Source organism: Fundulus heteroclitus, chromosome 13 (assembly GCF_011125445.2).
Source record: "Fundulus heteroclitus isolate FHET01 chromosome 13, MU-UCD_Fhet_4.1, whole genome shotgun sequence".
Lineage (NCBI taxonomy): Eukaryota > Metazoa > Chordata > Actinopteri > Cyprinodontiformes > Fundulidae > Fundulus > Fundulus heteroclitus.
The window spans coordinates 9,314,918-9,330,962 of record NC_046373.1 but is presented as its reverse complement, the minus strand read 5'-3'; the positions used below and the strand labels follow the sequence as shown (position 1 = coordinate 9,330,962).

The 16,045-nt window shown below is 39.9% G+C and overlaps 1 protein-coding gene across 1 annotated transcript; it reads right to left on the bottom strand.

The window, feature by feature from the left end:
- Positions 1-7,864: 7,864 nt before the first annotated feature.
- Positions 7,865-13,699, bottom strand: sem1 (SEM1 26S proteasome complex subunit). Its single transcript, XM_012851697.3, has 3 exons — positions 13,548-13,699; positions 12,257-12,350; positions 7,865-8,050 (listed from the first exon to the last, which is right to left on the bottom strand). The coding sequence occupies exons 1-3, from the start codon at positions 13,684-13,686 to the stop codon at positions 8,008-8,010; spliced, it is 276 nt and encodes a 91-aa protein (XP_012707151.3). The 5' UTR covers positions 13,687-13,699; the 3' UTR covers positions 7,865-8,007.
- Positions 13,700-16,045: the final 2,346 nt, after the last annotated feature.

The following is a 16,045-nucleotide window of genomic DNA, read 5'->3' as shown; positions in this document are numbered from 1 at the left end:
GGCTGCAACGGCAAAATTCCTGACTCCTTTTGCTTTTCAGAAAAAAAAAAATGCTGCCAAGAAATAACCCTCTGATGAAGAGCAAATAGCTGGCTTTACACTTCATTTATGTAATAAACTTCAGCTAGAAAGATTGAAAATGTTTACCAAAGGAATTTATTGGGATTTAGCTCCTAATAAACCAGGTTTGGTCTAATTTATCCCTTTGACTTCTGGTCTTTTGGATTAGATGAACTAATACTATGTTTTCTATGGCTTGGTTTTCAGTGAAAACATGTGTAGCTCCAACCATTAAGTGAGGGAGCATATTTCCTGGTGTGTTTTTTCCTTTGGTTGACCAAAAATCTTGAGAGTTTCAGTGTTCGCTGATGGACAGTAAGCATACACGAGCAACTATAGTGTGAAGAGCACAATTCAGCTCTGGACAAGGGCCAGATATCAGTACTGAGGTGTACCACGGTTATAAAAAGTTAAAAGAGAAAAAGCAGAATGCGGATGGACCTAAGCTTTTCTCCTGCTACATGTAGCAGTGTTGCCCCTCCCCCACGCGTTGCTTGTACTACAGGTCAGCTAGGTAAAAGGAGGTTGCCACACTTTTCCATCGTCAACACATAGACAACATTTGCAGTTTGGAAATATTTCTGGAGAGTCTTGATATAGTAACCGCTAGGATGACGCACTCTGCATGAAAAGATTCCCTGTCTAATATTATTTGTGTTACCATGTTAAAAACAGACCTGCAAACTGATAATGCGTTCCGTGCTCAATGAACTGCAATAAAATGAATGGACATTTGTTTTTTTCGCTTACATAACTGAATGTTATACCATTATTATATCTAATAATCAACATGTCATTATTCAGCAGGTGCAAGAATGATCTTTGCTTTCCTGTGTTGCAAAATGTACTTCACCTTAATCACTTACATTCAATCAAGAAGACAGACCAGTTAAAGTAATAAAGTAGTCCTAAATTATTATTATTCGTTTTTTTCCAAACTACTTCATGCTCAGATTGGACGGAAAAAACCCTGTAATTTTCAAGGATTGCTAACGTCTCTGCTGGATCTAGGTCTGGATTTAGCTGGGATCTTTCAAACGCATTAAGATGGTTTGGTGTAAACCAGTGTGTTGTACATCTAGAGTTCTTCTCCTACTGGAAAGTGAACATCTGCCTCAGTCTTAAGTCATTTGGAGCCTCAAACAGGTTTTCTTCCAGGATTTTCCTGCGTTTAGCTCCATCCATCCTCCCACAAACTCTCACCAGCTTCCCTGTTCCTGCTGTAAAAAAGAAAAAAAAAAAAAAAAAAAGCACCCCCGCATCACAACACTGCCACCACTATGTTTCCCTTTGGGGATGATGTGTTCAGGGCGATGTGCAGAGTTCTTGTATGTAAAGCCGTGTGTGAAACGTCCCGTTCTCATCTGGCCACTGCACCTTCTTCCTCGTGGCTCGTGACCAAACGTCACCTCTCATGGCTTCAGTTCAATAACGGACTTCTTCCTGCCCCGCTGATCAATACATTTCAACAGCCGTAAAACAGACATCCCTTTGCTGTTTTTATGGAAAGCATTCAGATCATTACATATTTTTTATTTTTTGTGCAAAAACAATGAGACTTTCCTTTTTTTAACTCCATGTTTCAGAATCTCATTCTGACTCATGCCCGTTTAGCACTTTCTTTAAAAGCTCACAGCTCATTTCTTTGACTCGCTGTGCTGTAAACAAACCTTTTTTCAACTTTTTTCCCATTAAACTTTAGATTTGTTTTGGACAATATCCACATTAACGCCCATCCTCTATTTGCTTGTATAAAAAATAAAAAAAAACAGATGAAGCAGAGCGTATTATTTAGCTTTTAAGAACCGTATTATGTGTTTCTTCTGATCTCCTATCAGCAAAGACAACACAGGATCATTTTTGGAGCATGAAAGGAGTAGAAAAAGTGGCCCGTGGTCAGTCCATACTGGTTAATTGAGGCAGTTAGAGTAAAAAAAAAATAGAAAAAAGACTTAAAAGCCCAAGTCCCCCCTGACACTGATGGCTGTCCTATAAGGGACTCTCAGTAGGACCCTCAGGTCTTTTGATAGGGCACTCGCCATCGTCCTTTGTGGCCGTTTCACCCCCTACAATAAACAGGCAGCCCTTTGTCACCGAGAGGAGGGGGGTCTTGAGGGTTCCTCCTCGTTATTATTTTCTAAAGTAATTATACCTTATTATCTGTGTTTACTTTAGTGGGGGTGCGAGCATGCAGGTGTGGGCCATTCTGCAACGGGCTGGCAGTCTCTCTGGTAAACGCACTCCTGAGTTTATAAAAAAAAAAAAAAAAAAACCCTCTCACCATTCCATCTTTACTTGGTGGTTTTTTGGGGTTTTAGTAGTAGTATTGTAGCCCCACTGTTAATTTCAGCCCAACAAAAGAAACGTGCAATTATGGCTATTATAGTAGCAGCTGCACGCTTCCTAGCTGTGCAGCGACAGCTTCACCCTCACCCCGGCGCACTGGTGAAGGGATCGTAGAGGAAGGGGAGCAGCGGAGAGAGGGAGAGCAGGGCCTGTAGCGCAGAGAGAGAGAGAAAGAGAGAGAGAGAGAGAGCTGGAGCCGTCGCTGTGGTCTCCGCAGAAAAGAAAAGGAAAATATAGCCTGAGAGGCTGCTGTGTTTCCACAGCGCAGACACAGCGGGGACTCTCGCCCACAGGCTTGTGGGCCTCGAGAACAATGGATCTGCCATCTTCCAACATGAAGTGTTATGAAATAGTCCTCGCCACAGTTCCATTGGCTGCTCTCTTGCATGTGGTCTCAGGCCTGCGTGGGCTGAGGGGAAACGATTTGCAAACAAGAGAATGCTTATCCCAGAGTCTGGAAGAAAAAGAATCAGTTCTTGGGAGCTGCAGCGGTGCAAAGTGTAACTTCTGCACACGTTTTTTTTTTTTTCCCCCCGTGGAAATGATTGAAATTGTACCTATAATTTTTTGTTCCAATACTCCACGAGAAGCCACCGTGAGTCAGTCGATCCAATGATCATCACGCAGGTCACCGAGGAGCAGCAACAACAGCAACAATGGATGCAGAAATTAGGGCTTGCGACTGAATGAGATGGAAGTGCGGCGGGATTGACAAGGCCGCCGATCTTTGTGGGGCTGAATACTGACGGGGCCCGCGGAGGCCCTCGACAGCGCCGAACACAAGGGAGCAATCTTACGCTCTCAGCACAAACAAAATGGTCACAGGTCCTCCTCTGTTCCTCTCACTTACCGATTCTTTCACTCGAGTGACTTCCCAGCCCTTCGAATAATCATCTGAGCCCAGGGCCCTTAGTTTCGCGGACATAAACAGATCTGAGCAACCCGCATCCCTAAATCAGCCCCCGACGCACGAGACCCTGCTTTCTCTTTTTTTTTTTTTACCCAATGTTTATTTTTGCCATTAATATGTATATCAGTGGCAGCTGGAGCACACAATACAGACTATGTGCTCTAGAGAGCTGTTTGGCTGTGATGTACAGATAATTGGGATAATAACTCCAGGTAAACAGGGGGTTGGCATTCTCCCTGAAGACAAGACGGGACTGTCAGATGCTTGTCATCATGCTTACACGTTTTCTCTCTTTGGACAGAGTTCATTTTCTGGAGTTTTTAACCTGCAATACTTACTAGTACTTACTTTTCTCTAACTATAACCTGTGCAACAATCCTGAGAAGAAGTGACCTCTGCTGTTATAACCTCTTTAATGTACGTCAATACATTTGTATATAAGTCACCATGAATGTACATAAGACATCCTAAATCGCTTTATTTCCTTTTTGTATTTTTATTTTTCTTATTTTTTGATCCACTGTATATATGTGGACACACTGTATATACCTGACACACCTTTTCCTCCTTTTGGCACCTTCTTCACTATGCCGATGTGACAAGTGAATTTCTCCAATGCGAGATCAATAAAGCCTATCTTATCTTATCTTATCTTATCTTAACTAGAACCTGGTGCAATTCAGCAAACTGCTGTGGTGAAACAAAGGTAGACGGCTGGAAAGAAGGAAGTGGAGGAAGGAAAAAAAAAAGGGATTATCAAATTTCACTTAGAACTGTCATGAGTGACCAGTTTACATGTTAAGACTGTATAAAAATTTTAATGCTTACCTGGAAAGCCCCAGGTTCCTCCCAAAATGTTTGTTTGTTTATGTGATGGACGGTTGTACTGGAACTGATTTTTCGATTGCAATGCAAATTGTAATTGACAATAAAATCTGATTTGAACTGATAAAGGAAAGAAAGCATTCAGTGTGTTGGATCCTATAGCGTGGAATCAGCTCCAGTCTGAGCTCAAGATGTCAGAAACTATTTCATTGGACTTATTTCGAGCGGTTCTTAAAGATAGACAACAAGCTTGTATGAAACAGTGTCACTGCTTTTAAATTGTTTTTATTGTTTTATATTTGTGCATATGTATTAATTGGTTTTATTTTTGTAACCAGGTTTTTGCAGATTTCTGCCCAGGTCCCCCTTGAAAATGAGATCCAGATCTCAACGGGGTTTACCTGGTTAAATAAAGGAAATTAAAAAAAACAAAAAATTGATTGATTGATTGATTGAAAACAGGATGGACTGGATGTTGTGAAGAAATCTACAGTGAAGGAAATCTACAGGACGGGACAGAGCAGACTGTACTTGTTGAGGAAACTTAGGTCATTCACAGCTGGCAGCGAAACGCAGCAGGTCGTCTAAATGTCCAAGTTGGGGTTGCGGGATCTTTCTCTGTCATAATCTGTTGGGGCAGCAGTTTATGAGGCAGGGGTAAAAAAAAAAAAAAAAAAAACAGTAAGCTGATAAAGAAAGCTGTCTCTGTTCCTCTGGAGATGATTTTGCAAAGTTGGATTTTTCAGATCCTTAAAGACAACCCTGAGCGTCCTCTGCATGAGCCCGCCATACAACAACAGACCGTCTCCATTCAGACGCGTCTTCAGGTGAAGAAACCTCTATAATATGGATTACTACAATGTTTATTTTACCTTTGGGAAGTATATTTGAACTGAATTAGAAAAACTGATTTCTTTCTTTTAGAATCACCTCTTTTGGTCACAATATCATAATTATAATAATCATGCCTATTAAAAATGATTGGTCTGGTTTTTCTAATCCTGTAGTTGAGTCAGTTTGTGAAACAGGAATCAAATCCACGATCCAGGATACTTCTCAAGAACCCAATTTTTGTAACTGAAAGATGAAGCATGCACGTTTTTAATTTGTAATAGCTCTTACTTCACATTGATTACCTATGTAATCCTCTTTATGTGTCAAGATGAGGATGATTTTACTTAAAACAGTTTTGAAAAGTAAACATACATGCGTAGTAATTTAACAGTTTATGCCAAACCTAATATTCTCAAGGTCGAGCAAACAGCTTCTACTCTGTTTCAATTTAATCTGCATTTCGCTCAGTGTTAGCCCGAATATGTTCTACCCCGCTGAAGGTTCAACATTTTGTTTTTATTTCCTTTCTTTCAGTGATTCAGATTAGTCCTCTGTGTGTCGCTACGAAAAACGGAGTAACCTAACATAACAGCTCAAAATGGGCTCAACTTTATCTCTCACAAATATAACCTTGTGTTGCTCAAAGAACACTGGAGCTCTTAGCTAAAGATCTGATTTATTGCAGATATTGCTTCATGTATTAATGTGATATACAACAGGTTGATGAATAAAAATTAATTAAGGAAACATTTATTTTTCAAACACTTAACTTCCATCAGTTTTTGATACAGCAAAGGATAAAAAAAAAACAATTAGATTCTTTAAACCTGCTGCAAATGGTCAACCAGAGATAATCGTTAATATCCGACGTCTGAATGTGGCAACGCTCTGCCAGCTCCTTAGAGCTCCACATCTTCTCACCATGTTCTCCACACTGCAAAAACGGATCTAAAAATAAGTAAAAATCTTTAAATTTGTGTTTTTGTCCTAGATTTGAACAGGTAAATAATATTATCTGTCAATGGAATGAGTAGTTTGACCCCTAAAATAAGATAATTAGTCATTCTGCAGTTGAAATAAGACGATGGAGATGAGTTGTTCCTATTTTAAGTGCAAACGTCTTATCCCATTGGCAGATCATCTTATTTACCTGCTCAAATCAAGGACAGATACACTAATTTTAAGAAAATATTACTTATTTTTAGTTCTGTTTTTGCAGTCCAATCCTCAATTTATAATGTTCAACTGAGAAAAGTCATTCCCCTATCCCCAACCGTGACAATCCCACCGCCATGCTTCTTGCTTAAACGCGTTTTCTCTTAAAAATCTTTGGTATGAACTGAACTACAACAGAGCACTCTTTCATTTGGCCTCACCGACAAAACTGAAACATTTAAGTCACTTTGGCCAGCTAAGGTTTTTGATTTTGACTCTTTTTTTTAAAGATTCAGGCATTATAGCGAGCTCAACGTTATGTGAGGATCCAGTGACAGTTTAACTTTTCTTTTTTGGATTTTCATTTTTTTAAAGTTCCCGATGTGTAATTGGGCTGATAATTGACTATCATTTTAAAACCTGTTTTTTTTAATCATAGATTATCCAGAAAACTCAAAAACAATGCAAGCTCCAGGTGCTAATAGTAACAAATCAGCTACATACAATGATCTAAAGGCTATTTGTTTTATTAACAGAAAACATTGATGTTGAATTTGTTCCACCTATTGTTCTCTACACACCACAGTGAGATCTATTTTTTTTACCATGTTGGTTTTATTCTTCAAAACGGATAAAACGCCTTTCCGATGTTTTCCTTAAAAAAGGACAAATCTCTGATTTTCGTGTTCAACCATATAAACAACTAACTTTACAGCTGCAACAAGCTATAAAGCGTGCCAAGGTACTAAATGTAGCACAGACACTGCTGCAGCGCTAAAGTTGCTTTCAGGGGGGGTGGGGGGGGGGAAGCAGCCTCGGTAACCTCGCTCTTACTGGCATCCATTTCACCTCATTTGGACCCTTGGACCAAGAGTGGTGAAAACACAGAGAGAAATCATTTTTGCCGGGGAAGTGCGGCGGGGACAAATTGGCCTCTGGTTCAGCGCGAGCGCCCCCCCGCTGTGCTGAACGGAAGAGAAGGGCCTGGCTGGCAGCGAGGGGCAGGCCCGGGCATGGCAGGCCCCATGCTGAGACCCCCTCCCTACCTCTGACAAACACGGCAGTAGATAATCTCTCCTTCAGGGACTCGGCTCAGCGCTGTGGGGCTGAGAGAGGAGGGGGGGGGGGGGGGGGCTGTGCAGCACGGCGCTGAGGAACCGACTCTGCTCGCTGGCAGTGATGTGCACCATTCATGACCATCTCAGCTTTCTCTGGTCTCACACTTTTTGTTCCCTCCTTTGTCACTCTGTCACCTCGTTGACCCTCGTCAGTAAAAATACTGGCGCTAAAAAAATGCGTTCGCCTTCATCCGGTGCTTCAGTCTGAGTGGCGTCCAGGATATACGTAATCCGAACCTTAAGGGACAATACTAGAGGAAAACAACAATAAAACCAGAGCAAACTGAGCAGATCTGACATGGGTTTTCATTTTGAGATCAGCCAGTTTTAAAACTTGCTAACCATATTTTAGCCCAAAACAGGGTTCTCATCCATCGTCGGTCAATTCATGAGGCTTTCTCCCAAAATAAATAAATAAAAATACTTAAAACGTTCTATTAAAGTCCGTTCAATCCCAACTGGCTCCTTAAAGTTACTTAGGATGAAGCAAATCAATTCAAAACGAAGGCAAATAAGCCAATTAAAATGCTAAAATGGCTTAATTTATTCTTAAAATTACACCTGGTTGTTAAAAGTAAATCTTGCTGGTAAAAAGAAAAAAAAAAAAAACTCAAGATGCATTTATTTACCCCAAACATCATCAGTTTTTATTAGAAAAGAATGAAACAGATTAGAAAGGTTTCTGGTGGCAAATGGTCAGCGAGCGATAAATATAAACGTCCATGTACAACGTCACTGAGGAGCGAACGGTGCGAGCCACTAGGACGTCTCCATCTTGTAACCATGTTTCTCCAGCTCCGCTCTGCAGGAAACAGAAAGAAAATAGAAAAGATCAAGTCAGCAGAGATAATTACTGGTGGGTGGTTGGGGCATAAGTACCCTCTGGTATTGATTGTGAGAACCATTAAGAGATGGAGGTGAAGAAGGAAAAAAAAATAAAAAATGAACTACATAAATATTAGATAATGCATACAGCTATGGATTTGATGATTATACATACAGATGGCGGCTGTGCCCTTAAACAATAATAATATCTTTAAGAAACAACCTAATGGTAGGTCTGCTGTAATTGAACTAAATAAAATAGCGTTTTACTACTGCTATGACCCGAGTGTACTAAAGTATAAACAGAGCCACTTATCTATCGACGCGTGTTGATTATTTGTGAGGAGGAAGTTACTTTATTTGGGATAGTTCGTGTTTTATTTTTTAGACGTATTTGGTAGATCTGTCACGATAACAAATTTTGCTGGACGATAAATTCTTGCGATAAATCATATTATTGTCATTATTTCAACTAATATAATGGCATAATAACAAGCATATCCTCTTCACCTACTGGCTCAGACAAATTAAGTGGGTTGCCAAATTTGGTTTAAATTCAAAAAACTCCCAGACTAAGCGTCGCTTGTTTGTTTTAAAAGCGACGACGTTTGAGAGCTACATATAACGGTCAGTAAAGTTCCTGTCTGGAAGAAAGCCTCCCGGTCTACTAAGCTAATGCGCTAGCTGCTGTTAGCTTGGTGCAAACTACGGAAACCTTTTATTATCCCGCCTCAGAGAGAGGAGACCGAAATAAGGAGAAATAAGCAAGCATGCCTACGCAAATTATCGCCATTATTTTAATCAATCATATTTATTGCGCAATTAATTGATTTATTTCGACAGCCCTAGTATTTGGTGCAAAACTTAAAAATTATGAAATATGCGGCAGTCCGCTAACGGGAAACTATAAGAAAGCAGCAGAGTGACGGAAAAGATGGGTTTAAAACTAGTGGGCTGACTACAAGAGCTAACTTTAACCTGGTTAAACCAAAAAGAGTTGTTTGAAAGAGGCTTGATTCCGAGCATCAATGTGGTCCCGGGTGTTAAAAATAAATGAAATAAATAAATAATGATTTCATGATAGTGAAACAAACCTTCGTTCTGCTTTTCCTGCCGTTCTAAGGCATTAAAATTAGGACGGCTTAGAAAGAGACGGGGGACAAAAGCTGTCTCTGGCTGAATGGGACGCTGCCTTTCTGCATCTGTTGCTGCACGTTGTTGGTCAGCTGGCTGAAAAGCTGGCTCTTTTTCTTCACTTGCTAGGGAAATTAGCTCGGCTGTATGGAAACACCAGTTTCTTATGTGTTTATTTCATTGTTTTTGCTTAAATCTATGCATACATTTCAGAACAAATGTTAATGCTATTCGATCATTATCTACTTCTTTTTTTTTTTCATTTAGGTGAAAATACCGTAAAACTATTTTTACTCAAGGTTATTATAACTCGAGAATCCAACACAAGCACTTGTCTAGTTTTAATTAAATTTTAATCTCATTTTTTATTGTTAGTGTTTTCAGATCCGACCATTTAAACCAGGGGTTCCCAAACCTTTCCCAATGCGACCCTTGAAATAACAGGGCTACAGACTGGTGACCCCCTTTTGGCGGTGGCAGTTTTTTTTTATGAGAATAAAATAATTTTACAAGAATAAATTTGTAAAATTATGGGAATAAAGTTGTATTCTTATAAGAACTCCAACAGGAAAGTGCAGCTTTCCCCCTGCGTTAAATGAGGAATGTTAAACAAGTTTATACTTTGTCGGTTTCACAAATAAAGAAATACTAAATCGTTTTAGCTCATCAGCATCAAATCATGCCGTGACCCTGAAGAGGTGTCTTAGGACCCCAACTTTGGGAACCCCTGACTTAAACAACTTCATTTATCAAACCTCCTAGTCTATCGGACAGCAGGACCCCCCCCCCCCCCCCTACCTGCATAGCAAAGTGCAAGAGTGTATGCTGGGCTGTATGGGGGGTGCAGATGCACCCAATAGGTAGAACGTGAGGTGAATAATACATTTTGGACAATGATGATTTATGTTTTGATTGGTTTAAAATAGCAGATTAAGGCTACGTCATTACTTGCTTCAGTTTTATAAACACAGATATGGCAAATCAACACCCTTACATGAAACCTAGAAAGCTGTCATAGCAATCCATGTTCCCACATGCCTCCCTTTATAACATTGTCAAAATATTATGCATCAGTGGAACAAAAATTAGAAATGTGACAGGGAAATGCTTTGAAAAGTCGCTTGCAGTCCCCATCATGCGTACCGTTCCAGCTATGCTGGGTCAGCACCAGTTCGCCTACAGAGCCACCAGGTCAGCAGAGGAACATCAGCATCAGCCTACACACGGCCCTGGAGCACCTGGAGAATCATCTACGTCAGGCTGCTCTTCCTGGACCTCTGCTCAGCCTTTAACAAGGTCATTTCCACCAGTTTGGTGTCTAAACTGCAGAGCCCCGGCCTGAACGCCATCATCTGCAACTGGACACTCCACTCCTGACCAACTGTGCTCAAGTTGTTCTAAACGTCTTCCACCATCACCTTGAAGCCAGGTGTCCCTGAGGGATGCCTACTGAGCCACATGATGATCATGCTATTCACCCATGACAGATATGTGGGCGATGTGGGGCTGTTCTTGAATGGCGATGAGTCAGCCTACAGGAGGGACGTGGGAATCCTGACAACCTGATGCTCCACCAACAATCTCATCTTTAACAGCACAAAGCTAAGGAGGTTGTGGTAGATTTCAGGAAGTCCAGAAGGTGCGCTCTTGCACAGATATCATCATCAACTCAAAAGCAGTAGAGCGCGTCCCCACCGCCAAGGACTTCTCCTGACCTATCCACACAATCGGCAGGGCTCAGCAACATCTTCACCTTTTAAAAAAGGGACTAAGCAGGGTCTACCCCACTCTCCCCCCGCCAGGCTACGCGTTGTTTGTTTGTTTTAAATGCCTCGACGTTTGAGAGCAACATAAAACGGTCATTAAAGTCCCCACCTGGGAGAAAATCTCCCGGTCAACATTAACCAACGCTAGCTGTTGTTAGTTTGACGCACACTATGGTACCCGGTTAATGGGCTACGCTCCTTCAAGCTCCATAACATAAAAGTAAACAATTTATTTCATTGCTGTCGTTTTACATTTCACTCTTAATACTGTTGTCTTTATTTGTTAGTATAGTTTTCAGACTATAAGTCACACTTTTTTTTCATAGTTTATCCGATCCTGTGACTTATATATCAATTTTAAATGGTAAATCATTCTGACCAACATGAACCAAGTAGTAAACATGACCATCTGTAGCCACAAGACGGTGCTCTAGGCTTGTGAAAACTATATGCTGTTCCTGTACCACTTAAAAATTAATCGAAACATTAACTCATAGACAACAAAGACAGAGCACGTTTGTATGTTGTTTCGCTGTTTCAGTATAAATTCACGCAGCAGGCCATTGCGCTGCGGTGCAGCTCGAAAGGAGAGGCCAGACCGTGACAGAACCTTGTTATTGGACTGTATGTGAAGCTAATAACAGCTAGCACTAGCTTACAGGTTTGTTGTCCAGGCGTTTTACAACTTCGCTGATGCACGTGAGCTTTATGTTGCTCTTAAACAGCTGTGTCATACTGTTAGCTTAGCATGTAGCACTGCTACGCTAACGGTCTAATTTCAGCGTAATTTTGACACCAAATTTGCTGATGAGAACTTTCCAGATTGGAGTTGGTGGCTCGTTATGCTAATTAACCCAATTCAACCTCCCAGGTATGTTTCATGTTATTCAGCCGGTTGTGGATGCAACTGTGAAATTGAATAAATTGCCTTACCAGATTGAATGTCAGTTTTTAGCCTGGAACTGTGTGAAATAAATTTGTAAATAAAAGCAACTTATAGTCGTGTGCGACTATAGTCCAAAAGAATCGGTATTTATTCATGCACGGTTCCCTGTTTCCCCTCATCTGTTGCTGTTTATAACTTTCTCTATAGTAAACTTTCTCACTCACAATTTGTATACAACTGCCCATACCACCTAGATGCAGACTCTTCAATGGCACTTAAACTGCTTTACTCCCATTTCATTGTTTAATTTTCCACTGTGACCTTTAAACTTAGTACGTTACTAGTTAACAGTTTTGATTTAAGTGAAGCTGCTCATAGTCTGGTATATAAGCATTACCTTAGCTGGTTTGAGAAGTCATCCTCTACATTGTCGTCGTCCCAGTTGTCTTCCCAAACATGAGCATCTTCATCTTCATCTAGCCCCGTCCAATCTGAAAAGTTACAGCAGAATCAGTTTTGTTATATGTATATATTGTATTTTAAACTCGCAAAGCGGTAAACATGTGATCGCCCTAAAACAAAGCCAATGTTCAGGACTACTTCTAATAAGTATGTTATTATCAGCAAGTCTGCGGCTGAGGTTGCTCTGTGGCGACTGGTGATTACGCTCCTTTAAGAACATCTGTTTATTTGCCATTGCTATTCGTAATCTGAAGAATCCTTGTTTTTAATCTAAAGGAAACGTACCAAGAATATCATCCGCACATGATTAAGATTTTGATTTTCCATTTCTGTAAAAAACAAAGTAAGTGCATAATGTTGAGGTTTTTTTGGCCAATAAAACAATGCTTGGAATTGCCTTTAAGAGTACTTGGATGTTGTTAAATCTTTCAAATACTCTGTTATGGATTGCTTTAATCTATCTAAAGAACAAAAAATAATGACATTTTATTTGTGATCGCAGGCTTAATCAATTGTTGCAAAAAACAATGTCTATATGAAAAGTGCTGAACGCAGTAGAACAAGTAGTGCTGAATGTTACATTCTGACCTTGAAAACTCGTTCATCGTTTAAAAAACTAATACATCTTTTATATTTACTTCAAGGTTTCACAAAAATAATTTGGTTCAATTTTGACTATCAGAAGTCAGGTCATTAAATATTATTTGCTTAAATCAGTGAAAAAGTAGAACATGTACAAAAATATTTACTGAAAATGTCAAGGCATTACCTAAGACATTTTGCAAATTTTAGTGTTTGAGACCCCAACTTTTCACATAAACCGATGCAACAACATCACACCTGAACCCTCTTAAATCTTACCAACATACACGTTTAGTAACCATCTCATGTTATCGTGCTAACGGATGTTTTTAAATCGTTGTGTAGCACTGCTAGCCGCAGCTAGCACAATGTACTGTAACAAAGAAAGGTGTTTTCAAAGAGACACATTAGACGTGCGTTTTATGAGATACTACACGGCAAACATCTCAGATGATTCAACTGATTTTGTCAAAATAAATCTGTTTCAGTGAAATGCTTGTTTATTTTCGGTTAGCTAGCTAGAGCTAATGCTGCTAGCTAGAGCTAATGCAGCTAGCTTAGCTGAGTCACTGTTGCGCAGCCTCGCGCCTACGACCTCCGGGCTATAAAACATTCTACTTTCCCAAGAAACACAAAATATTCACCCTCAGCTGGGAATTCTTCAAACTCATCGTCCTCCTCCAGCAAGCCCAGGTCTACGGTGTGTTTCTTGTCTGTCATGTTGCCTCTGTTGGTTTGTTGCTGCTCGGTAATGAGTGGTTCTCTCTCACGCTTTAGAATCATGGGAAACTGAGGCTGTTCATGCGGCTCGCGACTGCGCAGGATAACGCATAGATCCTCGCGCTCGTTGTCAAGCGAACCCATATGACTCAGTGCAGTGCAGAATAACTGATCAGCTGTTAAAAAAATAATTTAGAAACAGACAGAAACATGCACCAAACTTTACAATAAAAGAATATGGCAGAGATTAGCACATAAATATAATAAGAAACTGTCGGTGCTCGATTTAAGTAATTTGATTTGATTATTTATAAATAATCAAAATGTGTAACAATAATGCAAATAATGCATTATTGCATTAAGTATTCCTTATATTTGATTTGTCTTAATAAATTACAGATTATTTCATTACAAGTAAAGCTTATTTTTTAACCTATTTTAAATTGAAGACATGCTGAGGAATCAGAGATTAACAAACTGAGATGTCGTAAATGTAAATAAAAGAGGTAAATAGGTTTTGTGTTGTAAAAAAGATCACATAATTTGCAAACGTATGGAAGGATGAGCGGAGAGACAGAGGGATGAACAGGAGGGACAAATGGATCAATGGATGGATGGATGGATGGATGGATGGATGGATGGATATGGATGGATATGCAGGACATGGTATCACTATAAAAAAGCTCTCGGTTAAGTTTATTTAAAGACCTACTATTTTTGAAAGGTTTACATACATTTCCTGGAGTTCCCTTTTGAACCAGATGACTTGGTTCAAATATTTTGAGTATACTTCCATAAGCCTCCTTTTCACCACAGTTTGCTGGAATGTCGGGCCATGCATGTCTCCTAGAAGACCTGCTGTACCTGGGTCAGGATTTTAGACCACCTTGCTCTCTCGAACCCTTTCAGCTCTGCCTCCCCAAAGTTTTTCATCGGACTGAGATCAGGGCTTTGCGATGACCCCTGCCATATCATTGACTCTCTTGTTGCCCCTTTGGCTATATTTTTACTTAGTGACCCATGTTGCTTACAGGTATAGTGGACAATCTTTTTATGGCTTCAAGTTCTTTGGGGGGATCACCACATCTAATGGTGTTCTTATCTACACTTCTGGAAAATCCGTCCTCTACTCTATTCCTGTAATAGTTTCACATAGTGTTCCCTCATGAGTTTGTAAAAGCACAATCCCCCTTCAACAGCCAAAACATGCACATAACATGACGCTGCTATTCCCATGTTTCATAGCTGGATTGACGTTCTGAGGCTTGTAAGCTTCCCCCTTTCTCCTCTAATGTAACAATGGACATTATCACCAAACACTTCAATCCCAGTCAATCAGGTAATTTCTTCAGAAGTTAAATTATTTGTCCCTACGTTTATTTGCAAACTGTAATCTGCTTCTTTTTTTCTCCACATGTCCCTTTAGGATTTGTGACGCTTACAAAAAGTCAACCAGCACCTTCCCATGATTTCTTTTGCTTTTGTTCTGAGATTGATTCTTACATTTAGCATCGAAATACATTTATCAAAAAAGCTTAAAAGCCAATTTATACAATGTAAGTAAATATCTGGTCTGAACTGCAGGTGTTAATTCTATAAGTTAGAGTTCTAACCATTTTATTACAGCTCATAAATGTATTTAAATTCAGATTTTTTTTTCCACGCGCAACAGTTTTGCTCTACATGACATTTCATAATGACCTTTGTAGATGCAGCTATAACCGATGCAAAACAAGGTGACAAAACCTGACTTTTCTACGTATTAAAATAATTTTCTTCTTAGCAGATGAAGAATGAAATTGGTTAAGAAAATAAGTATGCAGGCATGTGAGTAAACAGGCATCTCGTCTGTGTATTTGTCTGTCTTTGTTTCTCTTTTCCCTCAACTGACACACAAACTCCACACCACTAGAGAGGCCCGTTTTCCTCTAAACAAACACACTCCAGTCATTCAAATTTCTGCTCGTATTTTTCATTTGGGAACAAATGCACTTTGTAACCCATGCGGCTCGCTCGAATAATGAAGCGGCAGCCACAGCTTAGGATGTATTTTAGATAAATGGGAGTGCACATTTACCACAAAACCACTCATGCCACAATGGAAATTGCTCTGCAGCTGTCACATGTTGACAGACGGAACAAACCTCAAACTTAGGCACTGTGTGCTTATTCTATTTTCAAATTATTTTGTAATCATCATAAGCCTTTGCACATGACAATGCCACAACAGTCGGGAGAAAAAAGGAAGAGGACTTGCCGAGGAGTTGGAAGTTAAGGCCTACGTGTTTAAAAAGTGCCGTCCCCTCTGAATGTAAAAATGCATGGCAGCACGTTGCAGGGATGAAGCACTGCTTTTAGTCCAAAGCTTTTAATTTGAGAATTATTTACAAACAGGGAGAAAAAGGATTAGAAAGCCTGTACC